The 27,532-nt window shown below is 48.6% G+C and overlaps 1 protein-coding gene across 3 annotated transcripts in view; it reads left to right on the forward strand.

Moving 5' to 3' along the window:
• EPB41L4B (erythrocyte membrane protein band 4.1 like 4B) overlaps nucleotides 1-27,532 on the forward strand; it is a 124,964-nt gene that overhangs the window by 41,782 nt on the left and 55,650 nt on the right. For all 3 annotated transcript variants that reach the window (XM_036261277.1, XM_036261276.1, XM_036261278.1), the window contains exons 3-15: nucleotides 4,237-4,279; nucleotides 5,102-5,180; nucleotides 7,356-7,400; nucleotides 9,220-9,272; nucleotides 14,001-14,121; nucleotides 15,103-15,190; nucleotides 15,342-15,430; nucleotides 15,722-15,791; nucleotides 15,893-16,062; nucleotides 18,017-18,126; nucleotides 18,953-18,983; nucleotides 22,747-22,780; nucleotides 26,842-26,906. In XM_036261277.1, coding sequence (XP_036117170.1) covers nucleotides 4,237-4,279; nucleotides 5,102-5,180; nucleotides 7,356-7,400; nucleotides 9,220-9,272; nucleotides 14,001-14,121; nucleotides 15,103-15,190; nucleotides 15,342-15,430; nucleotides 15,722-15,791; nucleotides 15,893-16,062; nucleotides 18,017-18,126; nucleotides 18,953-18,983; nucleotides 22,747-22,780; nucleotides 26,842-26,906 — 998 coding nt within the window. The remainder of the gene's footprint in view (nucleotides 1-4,236; nucleotides 4,280-5,101; nucleotides 5,181-7,355; nucleotides 7,401-9,219; nucleotides 9,273-14,000; nucleotides 14,122-15,102; nucleotides 15,191-15,341; nucleotides 15,431-15,721; nucleotides 15,792-15,892; nucleotides 16,063-18,016; nucleotides 18,127-18,952; nucleotides 18,984-22,746; nucleotides 22,781-26,841; nucleotides 26,907-27,532) is intronic.

Raw genomic sequence — 27,532 nt, forward strand, 5'->3', positions numbered from 1 at the left:
GCCAGGGGCTAGCTCAGTACACAGATGAGGAAACTGCGGCTCCAGGGGGTCCTTGCCTGAATGTGGTCTTCTGCCTCCTTCCGTTTTAGTGCAGATAAGTGTGAAACAGCTCAAGAAATGCTGCAGGCCCCTAGCAGCCTGTTTCTGAATGCTGGCAGGGCGAGTCTTTTCCTGCCCTTGTGCAAATATTGGTACTGAATGGGAAGCTGTTGATAGAGGGGTCTCTGCAGTTGATGTGGACGAGTCCCCAGGGAAACCTCAAGGAGCTGGTGTGAATGGCGAGGAGGAGGAGAGAGCTCTCCCACGGGTGGAAAAGGCACTTCAACCAGTGTGTGGTGTGGAGACCCAGAGCGCTGGCTGCGACGTAGCTGGAGTTAGAGTCCCGCCCCTCCTCGTTCGCTGTGACCTTGGGCACCTCATGCGCCCTCTCCATGGCCACCTTATCTGCTCTGAGGCCTGAAGAGTAATGGCTGTGATATGGTCCAGTGTGTTTGTTTTTATTTCCAACACCACCAAACAATTAATTCTGACACTGTGTGCCTGGACATGGGTTCAGATCCCACAGGTTAAGGGCTCAGTCTTCCAGGACAACCCCCCACCCCCAAGTCCACACAGGTCAGGTGCGAGTTGCAGGATCTCAGGCAATGACATGCGACAGCCAGCCTCATGCGTGTCGTAGTTCCAGAACTGTCATACTATCGGAACAGATGGGCTTGACCAGGTCATTGCACATCGTGATTTATGGGAAGGGTTTTGCCAGATGGACTTGCATAGAAGCTCAGATCAGAAACCCCCTTTCTCACACTCGTTAGAGTATTTGAGTTAAATGTTTTGCCCTTTGAACTCAGAAATGCACCTGTTTCCAGTGATTGCTTTGATGGTCTGTGAAGGGGGCTGGAGCCTTTCCCCGGGCCTTTGCTGACAGGCGGCCTGGCTGTACTTAGCCAGGATGCAGGTGAACATCTGAGACAGATCCTGCTGCTGCAGGCCTCCGAACCAAACCCAGGATGTGATTTGCTAAATGCCACGAGGGACCTTACTGCCCAGTGTTCATCGGGAGGTGGTTTTGTGGATAAAATACAAGTGATCAGAGTCTGGATGGCTCCTGCAGCTAAGAAGAAAGCCAGGTCATTTTGAACTGGTTGGATACGAGATAGGTTTTATCATCTCATTTTAGGATGGTGACTGAGTTTCTAATCGCCTCTGATGCAGGCAAGCCTGACCTAAACACCACCGGGTCAAGGAGCTTTTCAAATGGAGCTGTTTCTGGTTCCTTTCCCAGCTTAGCAAGGCTCAGACTTCTCACAGGCCTCCATCCTGGCAGGTCTTGCTCTGGGCAGGGCTCCAGAAAGTTGCTGGGCAGGAAGGCTGGAGGCTAGCCTGCGTGGAGAAGGGAGCTCCTTCAGCAAAAAACAGCCTGCTGTCCAGGAGAAGCATCTAGCCATGCTCTGTCTGTCTGTGAGTTAACAGTGGCTGTAGATATTTGGCTGGTAAACTGTGAAATTGGGATTTTCCAGAGCTCAGAGAGCAACGTTCAAAAGGGGTCGTGGATGTTTCAAGATTCTCAAGATCATTAGGACCCGTTCCCGGTTAGGAGAGGATGTGGGAGAACTTTCGCACTAAATATTTAATGAGCACACTGGGCACTTTTAACAAACGCTCATGCTCTGAGATTCTGTTGAATGGATCGTGGGTGGGACCCGGGCATCTGAGAGTGTAATGCTCAGCCAGGGTTGGAAACCACACCTAAGGAAACAACGCAGGTTGGATTTGGATCAAGATTAGAGTGTGATTATAGAGGGAGAGGAATGGTGGGTTTAGACTTGTTCTGTCCAAAGTGTGATAAGGAGCCCGGCCTGTGTGGCTCAGTGGTTGAGCGTTGACCCATGCACCCAGAGGTTGCCGGTTCGATTCCTGGTCAGGACACATGCCCAGGTTGTGGGCCAAATCCCCGGTGGGAAGCATGCAGGAGGCGGCCAATTGATGTTCTCTCATCTACGTTCCTATCTCTCTCTCTCAAATCAATAAAGAAAAAAAAATTAAAAAACAATAACAAAATGTGATAAGGAGACTTGATAGGAAAGAAATGGGACAAGCTCCTTTAAGCATGAGCCTCTGGGCTAATAAGCTGAAGAGGCTGGTTGCAGGGAGAACTTCCTTTGCCTGGTAAGGGTGGATTCATGAGAAAGTGAGAAGAACAGGTTTAGTCATGGCCATCTGCACGATCCTTACTTTGGCAGGAAAGTAAATATGCTAATATTTTCATCAAATCTGTATCTGTTCTCCTCCCTGGGACTAAAGTCCAGGGTTTTCAGCCTGGTTGAGCGCAGCATTGAGACCTAACTGTAATGAGGCAAATTGATTGTCAAACACTGCCTGATGGGCAAACAACGAATGAATGAATAATGGAGGTGCCACCCCGCCTACCTGCATGAAAATAGTATTCTCATTAAAAGTAAAAAAATGATGCGTCAGAGTCAAAAAAGAGTAAACGGTATGCATAACTCCATATCCAAAAATAGCCCCTCAAAATCTTTGTGGACACAATCTGGATAGAACATACTCCTTTTATATACGTGGGATCCTACCTGATTGTTTTCATCTGACATTGTGCTGTGGGTCTCTGGCCACTTCAGTGACTATAGGCCCACATCAGTTTTAAAGGCTGAATTAGTATTTCATTCGATGGATGAACCAGTTTTGTAATCCGTCTTTGTTGATGGGCACGTAGGCCATTTCCAATTCACAGCCGCTAACAATGAGAGAAAGCATCTGTACCTGTGCCTTGGAGATAGGCATCCGGCTTGGGCGTCGGTGATCCGCTGCTTTTGTGCAGGGTCGCTTAGGCGGGGAGCCGGAAGGGGAGTGGAGGTGTCAGAAGCCCACGTTCTCCCACTGCACTGCTCACAGCTTATTGTGTTGCACTTCATCTGCTATTTGCTTTTGTGTTCCCGATCCACTCCTCCCACGGGCTCTCTGGCGAGGACTAGAGCACGCCGCGCCGAGTCCCGGCCTTGCCCGCTGTGAGATGTGCCAAGTGCAGTTGCCTCGGAGAGGATCCTGATGGCAGGGTGGCTCTGGCTCTGAGCAGCGAGAGAGACCCGCTCTGGCCGCCGTTGCTCTAAGCGATGCTCCAGCGTGGACCCAGTGTACGGAAGGTGATGGGACAAGTTTGCCTCGCTTTTAAAAAGTGATGTTGGACATTTATTGATGTCTCAAGAAGCCAGTAAGGGCCTTCTGGGTACCACACTCTGTGCTTGGCACAGGAAGCACAGAAATGATGACGTGAACCCGTGACTCTACCCACTAGGGCTTAGTTCACATGGAGCGGCTCCGTGTTATGTTCCTAAATGTCCTTCCCCGTGGAAGTTACACTTTTGCGGCCCATTGGGACTGTCAGTGAGGGGACTGGTTTGGTAATTGCCTTGGGGGGATGGATAAGGCCGAAGTGGTGGTTCTGGTAAAAACCAGAGGGTGTGAAATTGCCCTCCTTGACCAGAGCTGAAGTTTCCCAGGCAAGTCTCTGCCTGTCTTCAGTGTGAGTCATTTCCCTGGCAAAACATATAGGGGTCGGCCTGGCCAGTGTGGCTCAGTGGTTGAGCGTCACCCCCTGCACCAAGAGGTCACCGGTTCAATTCCCAGTCAGGGCACATGCCCAGGTTGTGGGCCCGATCCCCAGTGGGGGGCATGCAGGAGGTGGCCAGTCGATGTTCTCTCTCATCAATGTTTCTCTCTCTCTCTCTCTCTCTCTCTCCCTCTCCCTTCCTCTGGTTTTATAATTTCAGAGTTTAGGGTAACAGCTACAAGACCAGGGTGGGATCAGGGAGCCTTAGCAGTGCAGTTGGTAGTCTTTACTAGATTAATAGAGACTTGGAAGAATTGGGGAAGATTGATTGTAACTTGAGGGGCTCGGAAGGAAGAGGCAGTTGGCTCCACTGACGACAAGGGACTTGACAGATCAATTCGTTAGAGGGTTTAGGTTCTTTTAGGCCTCTCCTTGCAAAGCTTGTGGAAGCCACGGGCCCTTGCCCCAGAAACAGTGCACGGTGTGCATGAGCACAGATTTTATTTTATACCACCCCAAGCAGCTTGCAGATCCCCAGCCTAAGAACTCGTGATCCGTCCCAGCCTCTGGTTTTCACGGGTAGAGTCGCTCCAGTTTGTGGAGGAGGGTAACCCGGGTCTGTATACTCTTGCCGATGCACTATTCCTAAAGGTATGTTTTCTTTCTTTCAGCACTGGCTGGATCATTCCAAACCCATAAAAAAACAGATGAAAAGTAAGTACGCAGAAGGTAGCCCACTCATTTTTTTTCTTTCATCGGAAAGTAAACTCCTTCGCCAGTGTTTTGAGGCGTTCTGTTTTCATGAGAACTTGGGAGCATCATTTAAATAGATTCAGTTTTCAATGAATGATGTTTAATGTCTTAAGGCTGGCCACATGCTCGAGTTTAACGTTTCAACAAGAGTTTTGAGTAGACATTAAGAAACAGACTACGGTCTCATTTGAAATCAGGCACCCCTACTAGTGGGAACAGATTAACTGCTGTTCAGAAACATGACGTCACACGTGGTACAGTCCGTTCTAATGCGTTATAAAGTAGGCTCGGGGGATAGGGGAGCAGGGGAGGTCTGCAAGGCTGGTCCAGCTCCGGTGTGACAGGTATGGTACTGTGCTTCCTCAGTGTCATGTATGCGTGGGTCATTTTTTAACACGTAATACTTGAAGGAATTTTGACTGTGTATTTAGAACACTATGTGTCATTTCCCTTTAGCCCATTTGTATTTTGTAAAAAAGTGTCAGTTTGGAGCATCATGCCAATCAAAGGTGGAAGTGAAATGTCAGCTCATAGTAATGCATCTGGAATTCTAGATGATCACGCTTTCCCTCCAGAGGGAGGTACCCAGCGTAGCCGTCTTTGCTGACACAATTCCTTTTTGTTTTCCAAACTAGAATGGAAAAGAACTTACTAGCTTTGGGTGCCCTCCCAGGGTAGCCGTGAATGTGTTAATAGAATTAATGTGATTTTTTCCTTTTGTCCATTCCGCAATCTTCAAAACTGGGGGAACACCTCGTCCACCTTCCATCTCCACATGTTTAGTTGGACCTGCTTATGCTTTGCACTTTCGAGTTAAATATTATTCTTCAGAACCGAACAACCTTCGTGAAGAGTTTACAAGGTAGGACGAAATGCAGAACAAGATCCCCCCGCCAGCACTTGTTCACTTATAATTTATGGGTCTTCGAAACCGTGGGTTTGCCTCCCCCTCCTCTGCTGTCTTTAGAGTCTGAGCAAGAGTTATTAGTGTTTTGCCTGTGCTTCTCTCTGTATTCTGTTGAAAATCCACGCTTTGCTTAATTTGACCTTTTTCTTAGTGAATCAAAGAAAAAAGATGTGTTTTCTTGTCACACGTCTGTTTGGTGGGACCCGGGGTGATTTGGTTAGTTGTTCTCTGGCACTTTATTTTTGTATCAGGTAAGAAAGCAGGTATTGGAAGAACATTTTTCAGTCCAAAATTACCTTTTTTTTTTTTTTTTTTTAAGGGACTGCAAAATATTCCCTTGATTGCTACAGTTTCAAAGTGGTTAGACTCTCTTCATGTTATCCTTCAGCCCCACCGAGTCTCTTCTATGGAGCACTTGCTGTGCCTGCCAGGCTGCAGAGACAGTGTTGAAGCAGAAGAGACCGCCAACACATTTTCAGTGTGGGCTTTCCCTCCTGTCACCCTTTTGTCAGAGAAATTATCTATCTGCCCGGTCCTGCCTGATGTCCTCAGAACCTCCTTGTCATTGTCTACGTGCTGGACAGTAGTGGGTGACATGTAAGCTCCTGGGTAGTCCAGGGTTGACCACGAGCTTGGAGGTGACTGCCTAAGCAGAGACTGCTTATCACCCTTCAACACCCCCACCTTCACCCCCGCCCCGGGGAGGCCGATGGGGCTCCTGCAGTTAGGTTTTCCTGTAGGAATTGTGAGTTCGGGCCATGTCACACTGTATCCTCCTTGACGGGAGTACTCAGTTCAGTGGTGGTTAAGCACCATCACAGACTAGAACGTTCTGCAATAGAACCTTCAGCCCCTGTTGATTTCTGGGTCTCCCACACTGTCCTATGTCCATTCCACCGAGAGAGACTATCTGCATTGTTTTAGAATTTCACACAAATGAGATTATTCTGGTATTTTCCTTCAGAGTCCTTTATGAAGCATGCTGCTTCAGGCTGTCATCAAAACGAGTGATTCTTAACCAGGGTTGTGTGACAGAAACACCCGGCAAGCTTTTGAGCAAATCAGATTCCTGGGGACCAGTCTTGTGTGTGAGATCCTGACCCCCTAGGTATGGAGTAGAGAACGTGGGCAGCCTTTTGGTTTCTACTGAGCACTCGGAAGTGGTTCCCATGACCCCGTGCATCTGATAAGAAACCACTTACTTAAGCAAAGACATACTTTTTTTACTAAACTGAACCCCACTTGTGTTACGTTCCGTTGTCTTCCCCATTTTCTTTACTCCTGTAACCAGCAGCTGCAGTCCAGGTCCAGGGTCTTCGTTTCGTGCGTGCGCGCTCGCCCACATGTGCCCAGTTTTTAAAAAGACAGTCTGCAGCCCTGGCTGGTTTGGCTCAGCAGTTAGAGCCTCGGCCCTCAGACCAGAGAGGCCCGGGTTCAGTTCCTGCTAAGGGCACGTACCTTGATTGCAGTTTGTCCCCGGCCCCGGTTGGGGTCATGTGGGTGGCAGCCACTCGATGTGTCTCTCTCACATCGATGTTTCTCTCTCTCTCTTCCTCCCTCTCTCCCTCCTGCTCTCCCTGAAGATAAATGCAAAAATGTTCTCGGGTGAGGATTAAAAAAAACAAAACACAGAACAGTCTGCAGTTAAACTGCACCAGGAAAAATGTCTTCAGCAGTTGCTAACTACAGACAGCTGTAATCTGATAGAGTCCAGTGCAGCCTTTCTGGACTCCCTGGTGGGGCTGGCTGAGGCCACAGGCGCTGGATCCTCCTGGCCATTGGACTGGACATGTTGCATGCCTGCCGTGTGTGAGCGCTGAGTGCGGTGTGTGGCCCTCTCCCGGGACATGGAGGGGTCGGGGGGCCTCAGTGGGCTGTGCCGTGTTCCGTGTTCCATCTTCCAAGTATCTTGCGAGTTTGTCCGTGCACTCACCTTCCTAGCCAGGTTCTGGATGCCTTCCTGGAGACTCAGAGGAGATGCTTCCACCACAGTTCTCATTTGAGTTGGACTCCCTTCTTACAATGCAGAATTCCGGGCTGTGTGCGGGGCGGGCTCGGGGCGGGGCAGTGGGGATCGGAAGTGGCTGGGAAAGCGTGACCACTCTGTTGACTTTTGTATATGTTTGTCAGGTACCTGTTTGTTTTACAACTCAGGCATGACATTCTTTCAGGAAAGTAAGTACACTTTTGTTCTAACTCTTAAACCCAGGATAGATCATAGTATGTTTCTAAATAATTCACTGTTATGTTTTTTAACTCTCTTACCCTTGTTCCCTTTTCAAAATTCAAAAAAAGTACACCAGGCATTGTAAAGTGAGTCTAATACTTGTATCACTGTCATCATCTTATTTTAAATGATTACTCTATGGCTTGAAGCATTTCCAAAAGCATTTAATATCTTAAGTGATGTGTATTTGGGAATAATTCTCTCCCTGATCGCATCACTGCCCCATTCATAATGGCTTTGCAAGCAAGATACGTTATTAGTATGTATACACTTACAAGTATTTGGACAGTCAAAAAGTCTCATTCATCACCATCTGCATTAAATAATGTAAAGAGGTTATGTTCTGACTCTGGTAGGAAGAGATTGAGACATCCCATCTCATTTGCTTTGCCCTCTGAAAAGTGGTTTTTAACTACTAGGCCTCTGGCTACACAGTGACTTGGAGATGCAGAGCGTTGGCACTGCCGTGGTTGATTTCACATGCAACATTAATCTGCTAAAGATACGAGATTTGCAGTCATAGCTTTTACAGTTGTCATTTCTCAGCATACGTGTTGACCGTTCTACCTGAAAAACGGAAGACTATACTGAATCTAAAACGCAAGGCCTGATATTGACAAGAATACATTTTGATTTTGAATATAACCCGGAGGAAATTTAAAATGGGATTTCCGAATTTGCAAACTCTCAGTAGAAGAATATGTGCTGTAAAAATCCTTAGTGGAACGTACGCTAGAGAACAAGTAGATTGTACAGTGTATACATTTGCCTTACTCAGCCATGCAATACAGGTCTCTGATCGATGTGTGTATTACGAGTGTGTGTGTGTATTTTTATCTCCCTCCCCCTTTCTCCATACTGTGCTCCTCATACTGAAGGCCTCTTGACTCAAGTAAATGTCCTCAGTTTGGAAAAATATTAATGGCGACATCCTGCATTTGTGTAGTACTTTGCAGTTTACATGCTCTTCTGCCTGATTCACTGTGCTTCAAAGCAGAATGGTGTTCCGGTCTCAGCACTGACCCCTACCAGCTGGATGACCTTGAGCAAGGCTCTTGAACACTCCGTTCCTCATCTCCGAGTGGGAGATGGGGAGCTGGCCATACCCATCCTAGGGGTTTACAAACTCCATGCATTGACCAAATTGGATAATATAGATGAAAAGGCTTTAAAACTATGAAGTGCTATACCAATGTATGTCATTATTATTTTTCTAACCAAATTTGTCGTATTAAATACAAACGAGATCTTGATGTGTAGTCATACACCTCTATGGTTCAGCCTCAGTTACACTTACTTGAATGCTTGAGTGTATCGAGCTGTCTGTGCATTGTCGGAAACTGTGTCTGTCTGCTTATTTTTAATATTATGACCTCGTTTCCAGAAAGATGTGAGGCAGCTTGGAAAGGTGCATGTACTATGTCAAGATAAAATAAGTTTAAAAATAAGGCCAAGGGAAGGCTTCTCATTCTGTTTCCCAAACTTCCCCACCTTTACAAAATTCGTCAAAATTGCCCACAGGGTTGATAGAACCTATACCTAGATTGGGTTATTTTTATCAGACGATGAGAACTGACTTGGGGAAATATCTAATATAAGTCAGCTTGTTTGCATTGTTTAATGTGGACAGCAGAAGTAGAAACCACAGAGAACAAAAATCATTACCTAAGGATCACTACCTTTTGACAAATGATTTGAATGACATTTTGTGTGGCTACGAGGAGTAAAGTTCAGATGTAGAATTAATTTCTTTTCTTTTTTTCCAAGATTGAAATGCCCGTATGAGACGGCTGTGGAACTAGCTGCTCTCTGTCTACAAGGTACATCACTCTGCAGTAGTCATTAGTATTCTAATGTCATTGCTTTTATTTGAACAAATGAATGTCTTCTGTGTACCAGGTGCAGTGCTCTACTTTGGGGATATACATGGGTACGATATGGTCTTGGTCCTCAAGTGACCTGCAGTCCATGAGGACCCTGTGGCGGGACCACATACTCTGTATGCACAGAGTGTGGTGTAGTTCCCTCCGGAACAGAGACCTGTGGGAGGCCGGAAGAAGGGGGCCCGCGGAGGGATCAGTGAGTGAATAGGATCGAAGGAGCCAAGGCACAAAGTAGAAAAGTATGTGCAGAGAGGTACCAGCAGTTGAATGGTGTGTCGGAGGGTGACTTTCAAGAAGCAGGATAGGTGGGTGGCTTGGACCCCGGTAAAGAGCATGAATCCCATGCTGTCCGCAGTAGTGCCTTTGAAGGTTTTAAGAGGGAGGCAGCCCGGTTAGAAGCGCCTTGGAGAAAGGCTCCGCTGTGCTGGGGAGAAGGGGCCAGAGTAAGACCAAGACTGGGGCCGGGGGTGCAGTGAGGAGTAGTTGCTGTGATGAAAAGAAACTGATTAGGGCTGGGGGTTTAGCACACACACACAACACACACACACACACACACCCCAGAACAAACAAACAGCATTGTTGATGTGAGGAGAAGGACCTGGTCATCAGACTTTGGTGTCAAGAGAGGAGTCGGGGATGACTCATAGGCTGCCACCGAGGATAGGTGACGGAATGGTTAGAAGAAGAATCGGACTCCGGTGGAGGAGACATTAGCGTAAGATCTCTTGGCTGAGAGGTGCCAGTGGGACCTCCAGTAGCTTCTTGAGTGTGCAGATCTGACTCGACAAGAAGCATTGACAGCAGAGTCATCTGCGTGTGGGTGGGAACTGGACAGTAAGAGGTTTGCCTGCATGGCCGTAGGCATCGACTTCCCTCCGCATGATGCCCTGGTGGATCTTCCCAGTGCACAGGAAACCCTTGCCAGCATTTCCAGCACTGACTAAGAGGATACGGACGTGTAACTGCACCTGAGGAATTTCATTAGTACATCAGATAGACATATGCTCTGGGCTCGCCTACCTGTGTGTTCATTGGCTTCCACGGAGTCATGAATTATTCATTCATTCATAATTACTAATTCTTTTTGAACATCAGAATAAGATTTGGCTTCTCACTTTTGTGTTCACCAGTTTCTAAAAGTTGATCAAAGTCTTCTCAAATTATGAGATCAGTGCATGCTTATTGTAGACAACCAGGACAACAGCACAACAGACGGGCAGAAGGAGGGAAGGAACCCTCTCCTGCCAGCCACACAACCAGAGAGTCTGTCTATGAGTTTTGAGTGGAGTTTTTAAAATGTAATTCTGTTCAGAGTCATACATAAATTTTTTGTATGATTTTTTTGTTTTTGTTTTTGTTTTTTTGGTACATGCCCCTAGCGGGAACCGAACCCAGGACTCTCTGGTCCGCAGGCCGATGCTCCAACCGCTGAGCCAAACCGGCCAGAGCTGTATGATTTTCTACTTGGCATTTTTAGTACATGCAAGTCCTGTTTACACTCAAAGATGTTTTTTAATGACTTCAGGTTATTCCCATGCTCTGATACTTCCATTCCTTAGTCAACTTTCTTATTCTCTAATGGGACCTTGGCATGTTGTAGGTGCTCAGTAAGTGCAGAATGAATGGAATGAGGTTGAAAAGGCTGCCGAGGACTTTGGTTGAAGGGAGAGCCTGCCCCTGGGGTCTGAAGGCGTTGGTTGGTAGAGGTGACCATATTGTCATCTGTCACCGTCTTTGCCAAGTACAGTGCTAAGTACTTTACATTTATGTATTCCTAATACAGCACCATAAGGACATGTAAGGGCTTGGTGAACTTGGAAATGGGCTGTCCACCTTGACCAGGTAGAGACCTCCCCAGCTTGTCAAGCAGCATCCACCTGGAGTTTCTGAGTTGCCAGGAGGTCATACCATCAGGCTTGGTGGCCAAGCAGTAGCTGTCAGGGTGTAGTTAGTGGGATGAAGGTGTCCATGTCGGACCTGGTGCCCCCAGTCCACTGGAGAGGTTTCTTTCTGAGGCCAGAGATGCAATATGTAAACCTGACCATCATCTTGATTGATCAGAGGATGAGACACACGTGTCACGCCCACCCGCCCCTGTGAGGAAGACATCCCTGCCGTCACCGAGTCCAGCTCCAGCAGAACTAGATCCTGGCCCCAGAACCCACGCAGACAAGAATAGCAGCTGTCTGTGAGCCCTTAAAGAAATTATCCACTTGAGTTAGAACCACATTAGTGTAATTTCAGATGCAGCCATTACGTGAGGACTCAGACACACAGATGTCTACGGGAAGTTCTTGTTACATTGTCCTTCCAGGCCCCCTTCTCGCATCCCATCAGTTAATGCTGTGGCCTGCTTTGCAGTCCGACCACAGCCGAGCCAGCTTGCCTCAGACTGTAAAGTCCGTGAGAGCATCCGTGTGGGTTTGAGTAACATGAAAGGTTGTGTGTGTTCCCGTGCGTGAGCCTTGCAGACGTGTCTGCCGTGGTTGTCCTGGAGTTAGTGGTGCTTCCAGAGTTAGGGTGCAGTGGCCTTGCGTAGAGGCTGTGCTCTTTGGGGAACTAAGTTTCTGGTAGATTTAAAATTTAGTTCAGGCAAAAAGGAAAACAATGGAGGAAGAAGAAGGGATAACCATTTGTTGTGTGCCCATGTTCTTGTGCATTGTCAGAGCCCCAGAGAGGTTAAGTGACTTGCCCCGGTCACACAGACAGCAGAGGCGGGACTCACCCTCCTGTGTCAGCTGTTTCCTCCACCCTCCGCAGCTGGGGCCCTGGCTGCAGAGTTTGCAGGATGAGTAGTGTCGAGTTTGCCAGCAGGGTCTTGGAAGGCAGGCATGCTCTCTCAAAAGGGTCTCCCGCAGGCCTGGTTCATCCAGTCGTCAGGAGGGGATGCCAGCCCCTTGCTGGGTCCCAGGGAAACCTTGTCATTGCCTGGCTTCTCCTTCTTGTGCTTGATGGTGTTAGTAGTCTTGTCCAGACACATCCCCAAATGCAGGGCTCCATTGCCTCATTTTGGCCTGTGGGTGCAAGGGAAGAGTGGTTCATATCAAGGGGATCTTCTTCCAGACTGCCCCTCAGCCTTGCCAGGCCACTAGTTTCAGGGTGACCCCTTGGTCAATGGCCACTGGTGGGCTTCTACCTTGGAAACCCAGACCTCACTTTCTCTGGGCAAATATTTCCAGGGCAGTCTTCATTAGTGACTTTGCCCACCCTGACCCAGTGTACCTGGGGGTCTTTGGGGGTACCACCCATGTCAGAGTTACAGACGAGGGTCTGCAGGCAGGTGAGGAGTCATTCACCAGTCCCTCCCTGTGTCAGACATGGTCTCGCGGTCTTCCCACCATCCTGAGCCTGTCAGATGAATGCTCCCTCTGTATGATCAGGGAAGTTGTGTTGACTTCTGCAAGCCAGCTGGAGTCCTCAGCAGCCTGTGCCAGTCCTGGTGTGCCCTCATGGGGTGATGCAAAGGGCTGCTGGGTACATAGTAAGTCGCTGTCACTGGAGGGGCTCAGGCATCTGCTGGCTGGTCAGTTGATGGGATTTGTTGTGTTAGTTAAGCAGTGGTTCTCAAAGTGTGTTCCCTGGGTCATCCACATCAGCATCACCTGGGAACTTGCTAGAAAATCAGATTCTCAAGCCTGTTCCAGACCCATGGAATCAGAATCCCCGCGGTGGTGGGCGTCCGGCGACGTGTATGGTAACGAGCCCTCCAAGTGACTCTGATGCATGCTCACCTTTGAAAACCACGATTGTAGATCAGTGCTTTTCAAAGTAATGTGTGCACCAACCACCTAGGCATCTTAAGAAAAGGCTGGTTTTGCTTCAGTAGCTCTGAGGTGGGGTCTGATATCTGGCATTATGAGAAGGCTCCCAGGTGATGCTGATGCTGCAGGTCTGAGGGTGGTGACCCCCTTTGGAGCAAGATGTTAGAGGAGCCTCCGGAGTACTCCTTATTCTGGGGTCTGCTTCCTGAGCTGCGGGGGGGGAGGGGGGTTTTCCCATTGGTGTCCTGGAGGAATGGGGCCCCTTGTGTTCTCAGGCCCACCGATCTGTGGGGCCCCTGGTGAGAGCAAGGACCCTCCACGGGGACTGCCCACGTGGCTGCCTCCCCTCTGCAGGACGGGCTCCCTCCCGTCTGAGTTGCGGCAGTTGCTCCTGCGGCCCTCACACCCCCTCCTCCCTCGCTCCTTCCCTCTCCCTCGCAGCACATTTCCCCCTGGATTCTGCATGTACTGAATTCTTGATTGGTCCTCTCCAGCACTGCAGAGCCCGGAGTGCTGCTCAGACCCACCTCCTTAACGAGAGCTTTGTTAAATGGATGTTTCTGGGCAGGTCCTTATTCCCTGCAGTTGCCTTTTATTGCACATTCAGGCTCTACCACTTCACAGGGGAAATATAACCGGGGCCTCCCTGGGTGGGAGAACAGTGCGGGGAAAGACGGTAACGGCTAAGATGATGGTGTGCCAGATGGGGAGGGCGCTGGGATGACTCTTGGGGATTCTGAATGTACATGTGGGTACCGAGCGGCAGTCGAGTCCTCCCGAAAGGAGGGAGTTATACATTTGGGATACCTGTGCTCTTACCTTGCAAAATGCCTGTGACCTGGTTGCAGCAGTAACGAAAAGCATTACAATGTCTCCTGTTTTTCTCCCTCTATGGCGCCTGCAGCGGAGCTTGGGGAATGCGAGCTTCCAGAACACACACCAGAGCTTGTGTCTGAGTTTCGGTTCATTCCAAATCAGACAGAAGCGATGGAATTTGATATCTTCCAGAGGTGGAAAGAGTGCAGGTACCTTGTCGTGGATTTATTTTGTAATATGTAAGCTTTTGTAAGATTCTTTTATCTGCTGTAAGATTGCAGCCCCAACTCATCACCTCTGTCCTGTGCTTCATTCAGTCCTGTTTGTCCAATGGCCCCCACGCCGTCTCTCTCTCCAGAGAGGTGCAGTAAGAACCAAAGCATGCTCGTTTCTCTGAATGACAGAGCCTGGGCCTGATTTGCTCCTTACTGCCAGGGATGCCACTGATCTCCCGGCCTCCCAAAGGAAGCCCGGAGGAGCTGCCTTGCTGCGCCCCACACTGGGTCTCTGTCCAGGTCTGAACTTCTGGAGTGAACTCCTCAGAAGTAGGCCGTGTTGTCCCTTCCAGGGACGGTCATATTTGAGACCATGTGTTGCGCAGCATTATATTTCAGGACATGTGGTCACCGCAGCTAAAACTAGCTTTGTCCTTTATCTTTGGGCCTCTTCCTCCTTTCCCCCGTGGACACCCCAGTGTGATGCTTTTATGTCTGGGCTACCAATGGCGCCTCCACTCACGTTTCCCAGACTTTAGCCTCTCTTCCTTTCTGGTCCATCTTCCCCAAACTCTGCTGTGCCAAGTCTCAGAAACCTAGCATGGTTTCCTGCTGTCCCACAGTCATTCTGAAGGATGGGTGGCTTTTTTGAAGATGGATAGTGATGTTAGCGCCCTGCACAGACCACTGCCCCACCCGCCCCCTGCAGGCAGCTGTTGTATTCTCAGCCTTTCCTTTGCATACGCCAACCCGTATCTACACACCAAAAAATTGTGTCTTTAACCGTTCACATTATAAGCATTGCTCTGTCATCTTCCTGTTCAAGGAACGGTCCGTTTTGGAGGTGCGTTAGTGTAAATGGGCGTCTCTCGTCCCTCTAATTGCTGCATAAAATTCCTTAGTGTGGCTGTGCCCCTCAGCAGGCTGTGGGTGTAGGAGTTGCACTTTACATGTATTTCCATTGGTTTTTCCAAGGGGAAAGAGCCCTGCCCAGGCGGAACTCTCCTATCTGAATAAAGCGAAGTGGCTGGAAATGTATGGGGTAGACATGCACGTTGTCAGGGTAAGAACTGGGCGGTGAAGCCCTTGGGTCTCGCTGCGCCTGAGCGGCGTGTAAATGGGGCAAATAACGTGCTGAGCGAACTGTTTTGCTTTCTGCTCTGTGACCACACCTGTTAGAACCTTCTACCGATTGTCACTTCATTTATTTGTAGGGAAGAGATGGCTGTGAATATTCTCTTGGACTGACCCCGACAGGCATATTAATCTTTGAAGGAGCTAACAAAATAGGCTTATTCTTTTGGTAATTTAGTTTTGTCTAATATTAAAAATGTCTTTTCCTATTTTGTGGTGGAATTATATGTGATGGATGATTATGGAGGGATATTTGCAACTCCCCCCCCAATGCATTTTAAAGACACACGGTCCCCTTGTACTTGTGGGTGTATGGCAGTGGCAATGAACCTGGATGATCACGCTGAAATGAACGAATGATTACATAGCAAATCCAAGTTTTAAAAGTAGAGAGGAAACTGCTGTTTGACGTGTAGTTTTCCTGCAGATTGTACTTTTACAGTGTCTTCTCTCCGACTAGGCCTAAAATCACCAAAATGGATTTTAAAAAGAGCAAATTGACACTGGTGGTGGTGGAGGACGATGACCAGGTAGGCCTTGCTTCCGTTGTTCATCCTTGCGGAGAATAACCCTCCGCGGTCACGTTCCACCCCCTCCCCCCTGAGCCGGGCACCCTGTGCTTCCCCCGAAGGGCCGAGAGCAGGAGCACACGTTCGTATTCCGCTTGGACAGCGCCAGGACCTGCAAGCACCTCTGGAAATGCGCCGTCGAGCATCACGCCTTCTTCCGCCTGCGGACGCCGGGAACGAACAAATCGAATAGATCGGACTTCATCCGGCTGGGGTCTCGCTTCAGATTCAGGTAGGCACCTTCTTACACCACCATCCCGTGTTTTGAAGGAGGGCAGCAGAGGCTCACGACGGACGTCCTGTCCCTGCTTCTTTAAGATCTGATCTTTATTCAGTCCCTGAGGCTCCTTCAGCCGCCGTTCTCCTTGATGGAGTGGGGACAATAGTAACAAAGTTATTAATCGCTGACATCGAGCTTGAACTAGACTGCCTGATACAGTCAGCACTAGCTACATGTGGCAATTTAGAGTCATTAATATTAAAGGGATTTTAAAATGTAGTTTCTCAGTCTCACTGAGCACGTTTCAGGTGCCCAGGGCACAAGGGGCAGGTGGCCACCACAATGGGCAGCTGAGCGGTAGGACATGAGCATCCCTGTGGAAGGTTCTGTGCACCGCACTGCACCCGGCTCTCCATGCACCAGCTCACAGTCCTCCCAGCAGCCTTAAGAAGATAGGTCCTCTGATGATCCTCATTTTACAAATAAGGAAACTAAGGCCAGGGGGGTTACATAATTTGCCCAAAGTCACAGTGGTAGAGCCAAGATTCAACCCCCACACAGTCTGGGTCTTACATTTTAACCACTACTCTGTTGCCTTTAACGTCAGGAAATCTGGTGACATTTCAGAATGAGAGCAGATGTCAGCATGTGTGTGAGTGACCCAGGGTGGGCTCAGTAACTGTTTGAATCTGAAAAGATCCTGAAAAAATTGATAACTTATTCTGGTATATTTTTTTCTTATGCTTCTAAGACCATGTTTCCGAAAGTGCATGAAAACTCCCAGGGTCTTAAAAATGAGGATTTAGACCTACAAAGGACTAAGACCTTTGTAGTCATAGTCTATGGGTGCCCACTTGTGCACGTATGAAATGTATGAGTAAGGCCTGGGCATGTACGTTTTCACTGCACTCCCAAGGTTGATTCCTGAGGCACATTTGCAGATCTGAGAACAGCTCTTACAAGATCTAAGACGTCACATGTTTCATAACCTCTACCCACACATGGCATGTCCTTGAACTCTGTAAAGTGCCAGAAGATCTGCTCGTCAAATATATCTACTGTGCAAGGGAATGGCTGTGCACTTGTGTTTAAAGAATTGTTTTGTTTGAATGTATTTTTAAATGCTGCAAGGCAGGGGGAGAAAAAAGCCATGTCCTTTCTGAGAATCGACGCATAGGTTCTGTGGAGGATGGAGAATGTCAGAACGACAGAGGTGCACAGAGACATCGCATGGTCTGCTGATGTCTGCTCCGGTTGGAGTGAGGCGGGGAAGGCCTGTGGGGGCGGTTGCCAAGGCAGGATTTTCCATCCTGGGAGGCAACTCTCCCTGGCTTCGGCCAAGACCAGGCTCCCTTCTGTTCTTGGAGGAGAAGCTTAGAGGGAAAAGGGAGTTTAGAGAAGAGGTTGTCCCTTGGAGACTTTTAGAGCAGGTGGCAGATGGCTCCTTCCGTGTGCTAAATCCTCAACGAGAGTGGCTGGAATGAAGCAGCGACAGACGAGACAGAAAGATGCCCCCTGGAAGGTGGGCAGCACATCGGTTATCACCCAGAAAACCTTGGCGAGAGATGCAGCGTTTCCCATGGTTTAGATAAGTGGTCATTGATAAGAGCCTTTCAAAAGATTTCAATGTCTGCGTAATTTGTTTTATGAAAGGCTTATTATATGTGCGGATCCGTGTTCTCTTAGTCAAATGTTCCAGCTACCTGCTTGGTTTGCGTAGCCAAGTGGCTGGTACCTAAATCGCAGGTTTTGTCCTTTGGTGGAAGTACCTACCTCTGTCATACAGCCTGGATTTGACAAAGGCGATTTTATGTCCAAATGGGAGGCGGAATTGTGCTCTTGACCAAACGAGTCACAACAAGTTGAAATTGACATTGGAACTCTTGTAAATGAAAGTTCGCTTTCAAGTATGTGTAATGTACTGATACTCTGATGCTGGTAACGTGGTAAAATATTTACTTTCCAGCGGGCGGACGGAATATCAAGCTACACATGGGGCCCGGTTACGAAGAACCAGCACCTTTGAGAGGAAGCCTAGTAAACGCTATCCGTCCCGGAGACATTCGACATTCAAAGGTTGCGTTTTTCACTCTGCCTCGGAATTTTATGTTCCGGTTTAGTTGGTTAATCCCCGAGGAGCTTGGTGAAGCAGGTTTTGAAGGAACTTTCTATTGTTCTGCTCTGTTATTCTGAAACTTGTTACTTTTTATATTTAAATGTATTTATTTTAAGTCCTCACTTAAGGATATGTTTCCACTTCTCTTCAGATAGAGTGGGAGGGAAAGAGAGAAACATCGATGTGAGAGAGACACATTGATCAGTTGCCTCCCACATGACCCTGACCAAGGCCAGGGACCGAACCGTAACCTAAGTACGTGCCCTTGACTGGGAATCGAACCCAAGACCCTTTGGTCTGCAGGCCGATGCTCTAACCACTGAGCCAAACTGACCAGGGCTGTGCTGCATCCTTTTTGCAATGAAGCAGAGTCTAGATAAATAACCTCTCTACCTCTTAGCATGGCCCCTTCCACAGACTCACACCCTGCCCTGGTCAGCAGCATCTGCCCTGAGCTCCCAAGTAGGTTCATACTTTATTTTAGTCTTTATCACCTTACACCCCTCTGTCTCTGTTAAGACTGGGAGCTAGCTCCCTGAGAGCGAGGACCGTGTCTGTCCTCTCTGCATCCCAGCATGCCTGGCCCTGGGGACATGCTCAGGAGCGTGCACTGAGCGAATCGGAGGGCAGGGCACACAGGAAAGGAGAAGCAGCCACGGTGGAGATTCTGCCTCCTGGTGTTGAGGCTGCTCCTAGATCCCAGAAACCTCTTTTCCCGTCATTGTCGCGCGTGGTAAAAGTGATGAAGCTCTCTAAAATGTTATGCCTCTGTTTTCTTTTCTAAAGCAAGCAACCCCGTGATAGCAGCTCAGCTCTGGTAAGTGCCCCCAGGCTCTGGGGTACAGCTCTTTTCTCTATTATATTTGCTTTCAATATTGACTTTTTCCTTGATACAATTAAATCACAGGGTGAATCTGCTGACCTTTCAGTTTTTTCCCTGCTGCCTGGCTCACCCACCCCTCCTTGGCTTTCGATAAGTACAAAGTAGAATGTTTCAAGACAGTTTGTTGTGTTGGGAAACACAGCTGCCTTGTTTGAGTAGCTCTGTGCTGTGTTTATTGTAACAGTGGGTGACAAAGGTGAACGGAATGTGGCCAGCACATGGTGCCCATGGCATTGCAGGCAGTGATGGGGAAGGAGGCCGTGCTCTTGAGCAAAAGCTACCTGAGGGCAGATGCAGGATTTGCTCCATGACGGGCAGGTTTCGTAGTCACACAGCTTAGAAGACCTTTATTATAAACACCTTTATTGAAATTCCTACAGGACAAAGATCTTGTCACAAAACTGAAACTCTCACACGGGAGTCGGCCGACTTTTTCTGTAGCCAGATAGTAAATATTTTAGACTTTGCGGGCTATGCTGTCTCTTTCACAAAGACACCATAGACAATATGTAAATGAAGGAACACGGCTGTGGCCAATCAGACTTCACTCAAAGTCGCAGGTAGGCCTGAGAGAGGTTTGCTAGCCACTTCCCCAGCACGGAGCTTTGGAATCACCTGGTCAGCTTTGACTGGTCCCTGCCAGCCAGGCCACGCCCCAGACGAAGGGATGATCTCTGAGGGTGGGACCCAGGCCTCTGTGGTTTTGAAAGCTCCCAGGTGGTGCTAGTGTGTGGCCCAGGTGAGAAGCACTGTCCTACTTTGCTTGTGCCTCTTTATCTGCCTCTAACACAGTGGTTCTCAACCTTCCTAATGCCGCGACCCTTTAATACAGTTCCTCATGTTGTGGTGACCCCCAGCCATAAAATTATTTTTGTTGCTACTTCATAACTGTAATTTTGCTACTGTTATGTCTTAAGCAGCCCCTGTGAAAGGGTCGTTCAACCCCCAAAGGGGTCGTGACCCACAGGTTGAGAACCGCTGCTCTAACACAGCTGTTTCCTTACTGTAAGTTTTGACTCTCTAGGCGGACAAGCTGGGGACTCACAGAATGTAGCTGTTTCAACTCTTGCATCCGAGCTCTAGCAGCGGACCAATAGCCCAGTTTCGTTAGCCTCTCAGTGGGCAGAGGCACAGCCTCAGGCTGCTAGGGAGGGTGGTCTTGGGGATCAGCTCCATCCGGCTGTGCCATGCCCTCTGGATAGTTGGCAGAGCACGTGGTGGAGCGGGTAGCTGACGCCCTGGTTGGTGGTGAGATCTCCGGCCCAGGGTCAGGAGGCCTCCCACCCGGCCGCGCGTGGCTCTAACCTAGCTCTGGGGGTCAGGCTGGACCAGTGTTCTTCTCAAACTTTTCTAGCCTCTGGTTTTCACCCCTGTTCCCAGAAGAAACCGGACAGAGAGAAGAGAGGAAAGGGGAGCTCCTGGGGATGAAGCTGAATGGTGGTGGTGGGGGGGCAGTGCCTGTTGCTCAGCTGCCCTTCCCCCCAGGCAGCCCAAGGCTCTAGGTTCTCAAGGTTCTGGAGAACAGAACTGGCCCCTTGTATCGCACAGCTGGAAACTCACCTTCAACCTCTGATTTCAAACTACCCGAAGTGCCATTCTGCTGAGGTCAAGCATCTGACTCTGTTCAGGTTCAGTCTTAGCATCTGAGGAAGGGGCGTAGGGGTCCTGTGAACTACTGTGCATCACGCCCCCCACCCCCCCCCCCCCCCCACGCGGCAGGAGGAGGTTGCAGGGCTCCTGCAGGGCTAGCTTTCGGCCTTCAGGCTTGCCCTATTTCTAGCATCCCTGTGGCAGGTAGTATGCTAATAGTCTTGCTTTTAATTCTCAGGGGTTTGTGAGTTACAGTGTTTCTTTTCTTTGCTCTCTAAGGAAGTGATTGTTTTGTGTTTGCTTTTCCCTAATAAAATTACATCTTCCACTTAGCGTCTAATGGAGATTATATATATTGGGAACCAAAACAAACTAAAAAAAGAAAAATCTCCAGAAAATAAATTTAAAAAATACCCCAAGTAAATATACCCTTTAGGAACAAATGAGCTAATAACCACTGTTTGCAGCTGTTCGATTGTTCTTTGCAGCCTGTGGGATCCAGGGTGAGTAGGATTGCTATGGGAGCCCGGGATGAAATTGTACGCTGGGCTGCAGAGGTGATACCAGAAAATAGCACCTTGCAGAACACTTCACCTTCCTGATGCAATCCAGCCGGAGGTGCACCTGGCCCAGAGCCTGGCCCTGTGCGCTGGCCCACTCTGAAAACTGGAGCACGGTGCCATTTAGACCCTAAGCAGGGCTGTAACAATGACACGTTTCCCTCTCATTGTTGGAGAAGCAGTAAACCTTGATTTCAAGCACCCCACTCCTAGCAGCACAGCCTGATGATGGTGCTGTGTTTGTTTGAGGTTCTCTGGCAGGGGCCAAGCTTGCATATTAAATAACTCATTATGTTTTACACCAACCTTCGCTGTCCATCTTTTTTACCAGAGTAGTTATACTTAAGAGTCCCATCAAAATAGGGTCGTGCATGAGGAGCCCGGAACCTTCTTGGCTTAGTGGAAAAAAATATAGACTTTAGGATCGAGCAGACGTCCATTCTATGCCGGCTCTGCCAGTAATTAGCTGGCTGACCCTGAGCAGGTTTCCTAACTTCTCTGTTAGGCAATCATTCCTTTATCTATAACATGAGGTGGTAACATTGATTGACCTCATAGCCTTGTTGCACGGAATAAATAACAACAGATGTGAGGTTCCCAGTACAGAGCCTTACATGAAATGAACATTCCAAAGTGGTGGCCAGCTCACGGCTTCTTGTTGTTGGCAGTAGGGCCCATAGTGGCAGGTGCTCACAAGTGGCTGGTGACTCTTCCCTCCAGTTGGAGAAAGCTCTGGGCATCACTGGAGTTGCCTGGTGCAGTGTGCCACCCAGCAGTGCAGGGGCAGATCCGGAATGGGACTGAAGTTACAGGGTTTGCCTAAGTGGAAGGACCTCCTTTGTCACCAAAACATAACATCACAACCAGGACTCAGGAACATTACCTGCTTGCTTCTATCCGTGAGCTCTAAAGTGATGAATGGAAGTTGCTGTTTGCTTTCTCCAGTTATGAGTTCATTTAAGCAGCGAATAACCAAAAGAAATAGTATTTGTGAAAGTTCCTGGCAGAGCAGGTGGAGTTTAGGATTAGTTTATGATTGTTAAAGCAGGCATACCTCGTTTTATTGCACCTCACAGATGTTGCCTTGTTCTTCTTCTTTTTTTTAATCCTCACCCGAGGGCATTTTCCCACTGATTCTTAGATAGAGTGGGAGGGAGGAAGAGAGAGAGACAGAGACAGAGACATCAATGTGAGAAGGACACATTGATTGGTTACCTCCTGCACGATCCCCAACCAGCCAGGGACAGACCCTGCAACCGAAGTGTGTACCCTTGACCAGGAATTGAACCCACAACTCTTCTGTCTGCAGGCCGACTAGCTAACCACTGAGTGAAACCAGCCAGGGCATATGTTTTGTTTTGTTTTTTCACAAATTGAAGGCAAGACCCTTTACCAGCAGGAAGGTTCCGACTCACTTTGTTGTGAGACTTGCTTTACTGCCGTGGTCTGCAACCGAACCCGCAATATCTCCAAGGCGTGCCCTGTAAATCGGTAATGATGCTGCTTTACAACCTATTACGTTATAATTACTCTTTTCTTTCTTTCAGCTCTAAACCAAATCCTGAAGTCCATAATTACCAGGTAAGATATTGCTTTTAAAGGTTTTATGTAATGCTTCTTAAAGTTTCTAAACGTTCTACATTGAGCAGTCAGTATTATTTATAATCAGATTTTAAAGAAAGAATATAGGTTGTTTTTGAGAAAACTGTAAGAAGAATGTCTACCCCCCGACCCCTGCCTGCTTGCTCTTGGTCATATGAGCTGCCTATTTTTCTTCACCTTGTCAGCTGGCCAGCGGAAGGACAGATGTTTAAGTTTCTGGGTGGTCAGCCTCCTAGGGGCCCTGTGGTGAGGCCGCGTCTCATCCAAGTGTGTTCTAGGTCCAGAGAACGCGAGTCCCTTGAAGTGTGCCTCCAGGAAAGGATGTCTTGGTCACACATTTGGGAAGTGTTGTTTTCATGTCCCTATTTGGATCTTACAGTGCCCATTGGGGTGTCCAGCATACTGAGAAATCCTGCAAGAAAGACACGTTTTATTTATCTTTTAACCCAGTGTTTTCCACGATCATTTGATGTTTGGACACCTTTCCCCAATAAAAAAGCGAGCCTCTCTCGTCGCTGCTCACCTCCTTTCGTTTGGTGGTGCACCCATTAACATCAGTGCTGTGGTGGTTTCTAGAACTACTTTGTAGAGCACCGTGCTAGGCCTGTCCTGCGGCCGGAGCATAGATTCGTTCCCATGGTCGGTGTTCTGTTCTTTCACAGGATGGCAACAGGGCCTGCACCCCAGGGCAGTCTGCACCCCAGGCCTGTCTGCACCCCAGGCCTTCCTACCCACCACTCCCCGTGGGTAGCTCTCGCTAGCCATTCAGTCTTCTACAACCTAGCTGTGACTTCCTTTTCTACATTTATTAGAAAAGATAATCACCACTACTATTCACGCAACGTATGTTTAGCTCTCAGAGAATTACATCATCATTGGCCTGTGGCTTCTTCCCACTGTCCCTTTGCCCACACTCGTTCGTCGGCACGGGGTTTCCTCTACCTCCTGTCTGTATGGAGCCCGCCTCAGAAGCCATCCCCTCCAGAGCCGCCCTGATGCCCGTCACTGGAGGTCACCAGCACCAGAGGTTCTCAGCCCTGCGGCACCACCTGGCAGAAGCTTTAAATAAATAACCAGTGTTTGGGCCTCACCCTGAATCAGAAACTGAATCTGCCTCGCTGAGTCAGAAACTCTGAGGGTGCCATCTGGGGGTTAGAGAGCTTCAGAGCTCCAAAGGTGGTTCTGAGCAGCCAGCTGGGGGGCCCCTGGTTGAGGGGGCGCCCTCACTGCCTAGGCTGTCACTTGTTTGCACTTAGAGGCAGCATCCACACTTGACCTCCTGACTTAGGGTCAGCTTTCTCGTCCTGGACGGTGGGACTGTCTAAGAGACACGACTCTCCCAGGTTTCTGTGCCCTGTCACCAATCTGGTTTTGAGTGTCACAAGGAATGAAGCCACTTTGTTACGAGTTTGCACTGGAGCCTTATTCTAACTAGTCCCATTCTTTTTGTTGTTGTTGTTAATCCTCACCCAAGGATATTTTTTTCCATTGATTTTTAGAGAGAGTGGATGGGAGTGGAGAGGTGGGGAGAGAGAGATGTGAGAGAGACACACTGATTGGTTGCCTCCTGCACGTTTCCCAACCAGGGCCATGGATCAAATCTGCAACTCAGGTACATGCTCTGAGCTGTGCCCACCAGGGCTAGTCTCATTCTTCATCTTTTGTTACTGTAGATATTAATTCCTTACAGTGGGGGTGGAATCCCCATGTCCATCATCTTTATAAGTTCTCCAAGTCATGTTTCAGAAGAAATGTATAGTATCACCTTCCATACATGAAATCGTATTCCTGATGTGCAGAGCTTGGACGCGACTTCCAAGTTGTGGGGAATGACACCTGAGAGGTGCTCCTTGGACGTGACTGCCAAGTTGTGGGGAATGACACCTGAGAGGTGCTCTGTACCTGCTAGGGGAAGGGCCCGGTTCCCTGATCTTTTTTGCCTGGTTTCCTGATCTTTTTTGCCTTCGTTAAGGTTCTTGAATCTTCTTCTGCAGATTGTTTTTTTGTTTGTTTGTTTTTGAGGGATTCTCAGGTGTGAGTGGCTGGGATATTGGGGGGGAGGGCAAGTTGTTGATGATTACTGTTTGAAGGACATGAAAAATAAAGCAGAGTGGCCCCGGCTCAGTGCTGCCCTCTAGCCCCGAGGGCGTGCTGTCTGCAGCTCTGCTCATTGTGAAGGGCGAGGTGATTGCAGTTGCAGTCAGATCTCCGGATCTGCTCCCTGTGTGTTGTGGCCCTCAGCATCTTTGGCAATCACTGGTCCCCTGTACCTTGCTCCTTTTGGAGGTTCTGTGTTGCTCTGTCAAGGTTTGGGAGTCAGTCGACCGGGAAAAGAACATCCTGAGAAGTGGCCCGATAAGCATCTGAGTGCTGAGAAAGGGTTTCAGGAGGCTGGGATGGGATTGCAGCATTTATCTTGTTCTGAGCTCAGCAAGGTTAGCCAACTGCAAAGGATGGATTACTGTGTTCCCTAAGAGGACACTATTGGCATCTGGGGAGGGACAGTTCTTCCTTGTTTGGGACTGTCCCTAGAGTTACAGGATGTTTAGCTTCCCTATTCTCTGCCTAATAGTTAAATATAACCCTCCAGCCATTGTGACAAGCAAAAATGCACATATATATTTCCAGTTGTCCCCAGGGGAACAAAACTGCCTCAATTGAGAACCTTCTGGGTTAACATTAAAAAATATTCCTGGACAGCTTTAGAGTGCACGTAAATTAACAAAAGACACCAAGGAAGGTTCTAGAGTATCCTTCTGGGTACTGCCCCACCCCCACCCCAATCTCCCATGAATCTGGTTTGGTTGTGTTTGAAGACAGGGAGTAGGAGGGTCATTTCTAGTCTCCGTTACTCTCTTTTGTTGAAGACCCAATTTGTGGTGCCTCACTTGGTGCCAAAACAGTTGGGCTCTGGGCAGATCCTCTAAACTCCCAGGAGGAGACCTGGCCCTGGGCTCTGGGCAAATCCTCTAAACTCCCAGGAGGATTCTAAAGGCCTGGCCTGCTCTCAGATTCTGCTGCGGAGGGACTTTCTCCCGATTCCCTTTTCCCGCACGTGTCCTTTGGGTGCTGCAGACGTAGCTTGCCGACAGGCATCTTGGAAAGAGAGGCCTCTGGAATACAGAATGGGTGGGGAGGGCATCTCCATCTTCGTCTGTGAGGAATGAATAGAATAGCTGAGGATTTTCCATAACAGAGAGCAGCCTCTCCTTATTAACCAAAGCAGCGGGGAAGGGAGATGAAGGGGAGGGAGTAATTAAAAGAGCGATGGTGGCAAGACTGGAGTGGCTTAAATGTCAGGAGGGCCTGATTTGCCAGGTAGAAAGTTTAGCCTGGAGAAGCAGCCCTGTGGCTTCTGGCTACGTCTGGGACCGCTGCCCTCTGCAGGCCAGAAGTGGATAGGCACTTGCCACCCTGCCTGCCCCATCTCGGCTCCTCCCTGGGTCATTTTGTGGGTCACCAGTCTGGATCTATTTTCTCATCTTAAAATGGACAAATTTCTTCCTTCCATTTTATCAAGATAATAAGTGCTGTGGATGAGTTTGGAGGGTATTTTGGATCATGCTGTAGAAATTATTTTTATTGCTCAAAGACAGGACAGGGGTGCCTGTAGCCCGTGGTACCCGTCCTGTCCTTGTCTGTGTGCGTGCAGACGTAGCTGTCACCATGGTTGTTGTCATTTTCAGCAGTGACTAACATTGTTTCTGAACATCGCCAACCATTCCCCTTGTCTTTCTGACACCTTCTTCTGTTCCCTTGGGAGAGATGATTGTTGCCTGTCCTGGGCACCCTGGGGGACCCTTTCAAGGCAAATGGCTTCCCCTTTCCACAAGGGCGGCTTCCCAGCCCCAGCTTTTGTCTGGGGGAAATGTGATCATCCTGGGAAACGTCCCCTGTCCCCTACCCCCACCCCCAGCCAGGTATAGTTAGAGCCTTTTCATTCACAGCCCCTCAGGTGGATGCCAGTGAAAGAGAAAGTGAATGAAGACAATTGAAATCAGAAGGTCATCGAATAATCACGCCTGGTGTTTTCTTTCTAGCCTCAGTATCATCCCGGTATCCAGCCCAGCCAGGCCCGGTGGTACCCTCACTCTCCAAATGTAAGGTAAGTAAGTGCCTGAGCTCGCAGAGCCGTCTGTGCTCGGGTTCTTTTCTCCGGGAAAGTTCAGACTCTACTTAGTCATGAATTAAAGTTCTGCATCAGCAGCAGCTGTTAACAGTGGCCTTGTCATAGCAGAGATTAATCCTGTGCAAAGCAGAGGCAGCCAGCGGAGACTCTGGATTTGCTCAAGTTGTGCTTTACGACATCAAAATGAATTGGGTTTTTTTGTTTTGTTTTGTTTTGTTTTAAAGTCATTCTAACCTCAGATATTTTTGGTTTGGTTTTGTGTTAGAAATGTGACTTAAAATTTCTAAATAACATTGTCCTGTCCTGAGGATTCATTTCCTAAAACATGTGACTAAAGCATGAGGATTTTTGTTGTGGGTGTTTGGACAGGTTTTTTTTTATTTTTTGTTTTTGTTTTTTCAGGAATAGGGTGAAGGTTTGCTCTTTATGGCAGTGGGTCTTTTTTCTAAGCCCAGAGATCAGTAAACTTTTTTTCCATAAAGAGCCACGTAGTCAGTATTTTCTGCTTCGTGGTCTCTGCCATTGTAGCTTGAAAGCAGCCACAGAAGGTCCGGCAGAGAATGGGTGTGGCAGTATTCCTCCAACACTCTTTTAGGAACATA

The sequence above is a fragment of the Molossus molossus genome, unplaced genomic scaffold (genome assembly GCF_014108415.1).
Source record: "Molossus molossus isolate mMolMol1 unplaced genomic scaffold, mMolMol1.p scaffold_m16_p_14, whole genome shotgun sequence".
NCBI classification, from domain to species: domain Eukaryota; kingdom Metazoa; phylum Chordata; class Mammalia; order Chiroptera; family Molossidae; genus Molossus; species Molossus molossus.